Raw genomic sequence first — 7,318 nt, forward strand, 5'->3', positions numbered from 1 at the left:
TTATTTATTTTTACAAAGTAAAGAGCACAAATTTTCTGCATCCATTAGAGTCCTGAAACAGCATACTTAAAACGAGAGATTAAAAAGAGTTTAATTATGTTTACTTACCAAGGTGTAGGTAGGGTTAAGGGGAACCAACAAGGGATGAGAAAGCGATTACCAGTTAGACCTGAGAGAACAAGGGGAAAGAGTGATCACAGGCACCCAGAACCCAGAAGGTCCATCTGAATGAGTTCTGCCTCATTAGTCACCCAGTGGTCAACAGACCATAGGAGGGAACCAGGACAGTCAGTACCCTGACATCCTTTTCTTCCCACCTGCTTTCCTACATTCAGCTCCTACCACCTGTTGGTCAGAAGTAAGAGATCTGGTTGAAGCTGACCAGCAAAGCAGCTGCCCAGGGTGGACATATTGAGAGTAGACGTGAAGGGGTGGAAAGAATATATATAGTTCGTGTTCAAACTGTGTGTTCCACTTTTTTTCCTAAGTAAGTGAGTAAACACTTTCATTTTGGGAGTTAGTAGGAAAAAATAAAACACAGGAGAAATAAGTAAAAATCTTCCAACTTATTGATTTATTTAATACTTATTGCACACCACTATGAGTCAGACACTGAACCAAGTGGTGGGGCAAAGAGGTGAACAAGACAGATACAGGTCTACTCTCCCACTTATTTAAAGGGTTTTAGATGGAAAAAAGGCTGAATTACAATTAATCTGTGTATTAAACCCACAGCTGTACAAATAGTTTTTTTAAAAAAAATATTTAATGAGTTCTTAACATTTCTAATTGGCTGAGAAGCAATCAGGTTAATTATATGGTGAGCTCCCTGTACCTGGATGTCCTCTAGCAAAGGCTCAGTGACCATTTGTCAGGTGATGAACCTTGTAAGAAGCTGAATTAGACGGTTTCAAAAATTCACTCTTTTTATAAAATAAAAAAAAAGCATATTTCTTCTCTTTGGCATACCATGAAAAAATAGCTTATACTACTAAAATATTTTGGGCTTATCTAAAAGCCCAAAATATAAAGTCTTCATCACCTTGCTATTGGAAATCCTGTCTCTGCAGGTTGATTCTCCACTCCTGAATCCATCATCAGCATTGAAATGAAAGAAGACAAGATGAATGTGACTGAATTCATTCTAATGGGACTTACCCAGGATCGTCTGATGCAGAGAATTCTATTTCTGGTGTTACTTATCACCTACATTGTCACTGTCACAGGCAACCTACTCATTGTGGTTACTATAATTGTCAGCCAGGCTTTGGACTCCCCGATGTATTTCTTCCTGGCCTTCTTGTCTTTGATAGATGCGTGCTATTCCTCTTCCATAATCCCTAAAATGCTGGCTGATCTGCTCTCTGATATAAAATCTGTTTCCTTCAGTGGCTGCATGACACAGCTCTTTACAGAACATTTCTTAGGAGCTTCAGAGATTGTCCTCCTTGTGGTCATGGCCTATGACCGCTATGTGGCCATCTGCAGACCTCTGCACTATGTGACCATCATGAACCACCACACACGCTGCCTCCTTGTGGGCGTGTGTTGGGCAGTGGGCTTTCTCCACTCCATTGGACAGATTCTGGTTACTTTCTGGCTCCCATTCTGTGGTCCCAACATCATGGATCACTTCATGTGTGACATTTTCCCGCTGATACAACTTGCCTGCACTGATACTTTCCTTGTTGGTCTCTTGGTTACTGCCAATGGTGGCGTAATTCCTTTGATCACCTTTGTGATGTTATTGGTATCCTATGTGGTCATCCTGTGCTCCTTGAAGACTCACAGCTCCGCAGGGAGGAAAAAGGCCCTTTCTACCTGTGGCTCCCACATCACAGTTGTTGTCTTGTTCTTCGTGCCCTGTATTTTTGTGTATCTGCGACCAGTAGCTACTTTTCCCATGGATAAAGCCATAGCTGTATTCTACACTCTTATTACTCCCATGTTAAACCCTGTCATCTACACAGTAAGGAATACAGAGGTAAAAAATGCCATTAGGATGTTATTAAACAGGAATGCAATTTCAGATAATTAATAAATGACCCAATACGAAGATTTTATTTCTATCGTGAACTTTACATTTTTATATTTTATTACTTTAAATCCCTTCCCATAACTCTCATGTGAGACAAAACCTCTGCAAGGTATGTATTAATATGATTGTTGCTCTTCTAAAGATGAAGGAAAATGAAATTCAAAACCATTAAATAACTAGCCCAATGTCAGTCAGAGCTAGTGTGCAGATCTGCTTTTTTCTAAATCCAAATCTGATGCTCTTTCAACCATTTCAAAGACTATTGGGGGAAAAAAAAGCAGCATTTCATCAGAACCTCTCTTGTTTTGTAACAAACTTAAAAATGTGCCTTTCTAATTACAGAGTTGTATAATGGCTTGTGTATATCAGCAGTTGGTACTCAGTAAGCTGTATTGCCTACTGGCATACAGGACAGTGTGGAATATAGTTTAGAAAGAAGATACTTGCCAAGATGCTGTTGGCACACAGTTGATATACCTAATGTTTAAAGTTATATTTGGTTTCTTGTTCTGTTGAGTAAAAGTTGTCAGGAATTATAAAAATTAATTGTATTTAAACTGATGTGAAAATTTTTAAGTTTTCACATGGTCATAACTTATAAAATTGAATTCTAGTGTTCTTACTGAAAATCAGAAGGGTTAAATAACTAGATCATAGAACATATAAGTCAGTCTTGAGACCAAATATTCTTACTCCCCATCCTGTGATCTTTTCATTATATAGGGGGCTGGGACTGGTATTTGATTATGATTTGGTCTAAAAACATATTTTTTATTATATGCTATAGGATGTGACACTTTATTAGAATAATAATCATTAGTACAATCAAATGCAAGTGTTTTTCAAAACATACAGTAAAACATATTTTTAAAACACTTTTACTATTAAAAATCTGGCTTTGCATTTAGTTCTTAAATCTGAACTCCTCTCTGGAAACTGCATTAGGAAATCATTTATAAGGGATATGAGAAAACAGGAATCATTACAGTTGACAAAGAAAGTATTTCTCAGCTAAACAACTTACTTATATGCCTTTGTTGTGAATCAATTTTGGCTCTTTTCAAAAATAAAGTTTTAAAAAAACGAAGACTGTTACCAAAATAAAATGTATATGCATATCATAAATGTGCTTACAGCTTCCTTTTTTTTTTTTTTAAAGATTTTATTTATTTATTTTAGAGGGAGATAGAATGAGCAGGGAGAGAGGCAGAGGGAAAGAGAGAATCTCAAGCAGACTCCCCACTGAGCGTGGACCCCAATGAGGGATTCAATCTCATGATCCTGAGATCATGACCTGAGCCCAAATCAAGAGTTGGATGCTCCAATGACTGAGACACCCAGGTGCACCTGTAGCTTCTTATTTTAGCATAAAGATCCAGCCTCCTACCTCATGGGTACCATATGTTTTATTGAAAAAAAACAGTTGATTCCATGATGTCACAATATTTAAAAAGCATATTATGTTTATGAAAATGTAGAGTAAAAACATCAGCTTCAGGATCAGAAGACATGGTCTTATTTCTCACTATGCCATCATCACTTTCCGTGACACAAAACAGCTCTCCCTATTTCTACCAGTAGTTTACTTAGGTAATTTAGCAGGTGTTTCCAAGTTCTGTGATTCTGCCTATGTCAATATTTTTATTATTATAAATACTGTTATATTTGTTTCTACTTCAGTTAGAAGAAGTAAAATTGGAAGAGTTATGAGACCACGGCTCATCTCCTCAAATCTTTCCATTAGTGATAAACAACTTAGAAGATGTCCTTCTGAGCTGAAAGGGTCTGTGATTGGTCTAGGACAATACGAGTCGGCTACTTTGAATGTTCCTCTCCTTACTGAAATGTATGAAGCTGTCCATAAGAAGAACACCTTGGCAGGTAGCTGATTTTTATGAAATTAGTCCCTGAACACATCAAACATCAAACCATATCTCAATTAGTTTCTGACCAGCTGTGATATGATTGATATCTAATGTCTTCTTTCATTCTGGTTTACCCTTCTAGTTTGAAACTCTGTGTGTTATCTCTCTAGGGCTACCAGCCACTCTGTCTTCAGATTTATATTCTGGAAATAGACTTCCCTGGTATAGCTCCAGGAACTTCTCTTTTGAACACTTACTTTCATGGCCAAGCCTCAGTGATTTAGATTTAACTCTGTTCTTTTTTCATTTCATGCTACTCTAGGCCTTGTGAGAGGGGGGCTAGATTAGAAGGTGTAGAGTTCTAAAGCAATCTCTCTAGCAAGCACTGTAACTAAGTAGAGGCTGGATGACCACTTAATGGGCAACGTGAATGGATGCAATCTTTCCTGCTAATGGGTATGATGACGTTTTAACTACATGCTAATTCTCTGATCTGGCTCTGGTTTTCATTTAAGAGTTGAAAGACAAGTTCAAGACATTTTCACAGGTGACACTTTAGCAAAATGCATATTCCTTATAACTCTTTAGTTTCCAATCCTCATTCAAACTTTCTTTGGCATCTGCCATCACAACTGTTACCATGGCACTATAATACTCAAGTGTCTAATCAAACTGGGTTTAGTTGGTCTCAGTTATCTTAAACTATTTTCCCTCATGACATGTGTTGCTCACAGTGACCACGTTCTCTTGAGCCAATCCAGAGTTATGTACAATTTCTTTTTCTTTTTAATAAAGAAAGCATATTTGAACATGGGTGAGAGTGATTCTAGAATGGCATTCTCAATTACTGTCTTATATTTCCTTGTTATGAACTGTGAATACTGATGCTTATTTCTCTTCTCTGTCACAGGGATATTATGTGATTAAATTTAAATGACTGAAATAAATGCATTTTATCATCTCTGAATATGAGAGAATGGAATTATTTTCATTATTATCATGCTAATTTAATTTCAGAATTGGCACAAGTAACAACTACTTTGAAGTAAGCTTTAGCTGGTGTGAAGTGCCAATATTATAACGGGATTTAAACTATCACTTAATGTACACAACGATATTTAAAAATTATCACCATGAATGATAGGTCAATCAAAAAACACAAAATATTATAATGGAAATTTAAAAAATCAGATCGTTATCCCCCTAAATGCTTAATTTACACAATACCAAATATGGAAACTGTATTAAACTCATTTTTATCAAGCATACAAATTCATAAGTGGTTGACTTGGTTTTTTTGCTCTTCTCATGGAGTTTTGTCTTCACACAGACTGAAGGAAGGAATTAAACATTAAAGATGAATGCTATAAAACTTCTCCTCTGATGTTCAGTTAAGTTACGTGAAATAATTGGGTTGTTGGCAAGATCTAGTAATGATGGTGACATACCCCTGAGGTCTAATTAGCCACAGCCAAGAAACTTCACAGAATGTGCCTACAAACAGGGTACACGGTCATGCCTGTGAGGCTCGAGAGAAAGGTGCCATTTATAAATCAACAAAGACACTTAATGGAGCTGGGTGAGTTGGCATCTTCAATCTTTAAACCTTATTTATTTCTTGGTGAACTAACAGCTGCCTGGAACCCTGGCCATGAAGCTATGCCAGACAAGTTCATAGGTGAGATACATTTTTTTTCCCAGAAAAATCATACAGTTACAGAATCTTAGGTTTAAACGCATCTTACAGATCATATAACCACCTCTCACACTCCACAGATCTGAGGGTTAAATCTCTTCAGGAGGTCAAGCATCACAATAAACAAAATCAACCACATACCACCAATTTAGAAGTAAAAATATTTTGGGGTCTTTTTTCTTATTGATATATATTTCAATTAGTTAGAATCATGTTATATATTCAAATTTGCATCCAAACTTTCACCCACCTATTATTACAACATAATAACTCTCCTTTGGCATTGTGCAATTTTTAAAAACATCTCTAAAAACAGCACATTATTCAAAGGGGTGCACTATATTTTACGTATCTGTTTCTCTAATGTTGGACATTATGTGCAGTTTCTAATTTTCCATAGCTCTTAATAATTATGTTGAACAGATATGTACATAATGATTATTCTCTTTTAAAAATATTTTTCTTTGGGTTTTATTCCTAGCAAGAATATTGTGGAGTCAAGGTTAAAGGACAAAATAATTTCTATTTCTTCATAGCTATTTCTAAATCACCCATTACATCTTATTCTTTTTTAAAAAAATTTTTACTATGTTATGTTAGTCACCATACAGTACATCCTTAGTTTTTGATGTAGTGTTCGATGATTCATTGTATGCGTATAACACCCAGTGCTCCATGCAATACGTGCCCTCCTTGATCCCCATCACCGGCCGAGCCCATCCCCCCACGTCCCTCCCCTCCGAAACCCTCAGTTTGTTTCCCAGAGTCCATATAACGACATCTTATTCTTAGTTTATGTACACTATACTCTCTTCTGATCTGTTGGGGGAGTGCACCTCAGAATAAGGGAATGCAATGAAGCTGCTCCCCTTTTCACACATGAGTAAAATTTTCATTTTGGATAATTAAACAATAACATTCTTTGTCCATTTATCTTCACAAGGAAAAGAAATATTTTCTTGAAAAGTACATTTCATTATATTTATGTTTCCTCCTTTGTTTCCTTTGGGAACTATATGTCCCCAGATGTCCTCATTGTATTGGTAATGCAATATCCTGCAACCAAGCATGATGGGTGACGGATGCTCTGGGAGAATGGGAAAAGGGCATGAGAAGGCATACAGGAGAAACATAAAGGAGCGGAGGGATCTCATGAATGAATGCACTGCTGCTGTTTGGTAGTAAAGTGTTGGGGAGGGGATTACTAAAGGCATTTAAACAGGGACAATTTTTATGATGTTATGTGGACAAACATACATTTATACACATAGGATGTGTGCAATAATTGTTGAATGAATGAACATTTAATAGGCACTTAGAGTAAGTAGTCGATTATGTATTTGTGTGTGTGCATATGTATATATGTATGTAGGTAGGTAGTATATTATCTGTGTTACCTAACAGACTATTTCTTTCTGTTCTCCACATTAAAGTTCTATTTTTAAAACTTTTAAAATAAGGGTTTCCTTTGCTTGATAGATCCTCATGTATTGAACACCCATCCAGGAGTTTTTATCCTGTTCTACTGAAGCTGTCCCTTTACCGAATGTGGTTATGCTAAATTGTATGTGGAACAGAATGTTGAAGAATAAAAAATAGTAACTAATGAACACTCTAAAAATCTTGAAAGTAAAATGACCCAGGAACGTATTCTTTCCTAGAAGCAATTAATATTTTTCATATTCACCCTATAAATTGTGTCAGAAACTATTAAACTAG

At 36.3% G+C, this 7,318-nt stretch overlaps 1 protein-coding gene across 1 annotated transcript; it reads left to right on the plus strand.

Moving 5' to 3' along the window:
* Positions 1-1,105: 1,105 nt before the first annotated feature.
* On the plus strand, positions 1,106-2,038 carry LOC123785172 (olfactory receptor 4C12-like). Its single transcript, XM_045786885.2, has one exon. The coding sequence runs from the start codon at positions 1,109-1,111 to the stop codon at positions 2,036-2,038; it is 930 nt and encodes a 309-aa protein (XP_045642841.2). The 5' UTR covers positions 1,106-1,108.
* Positions 2,039-7,318: the final 5,280 nt, after the last annotated feature.

This window comes from Ursus americanus, chromosome 24 (assembly GCF_024610735.1).
Source record: "Ursus americanus isolate L20-20 chromosome 24, mUrsAme1.1.p, whole genome shotgun sequence".
Taxonomy (NCBI): domain Eukaryota; kingdom Metazoa; phylum Chordata; class Mammalia; order Carnivora; family Ursidae; genus Ursus; species Ursus americanus.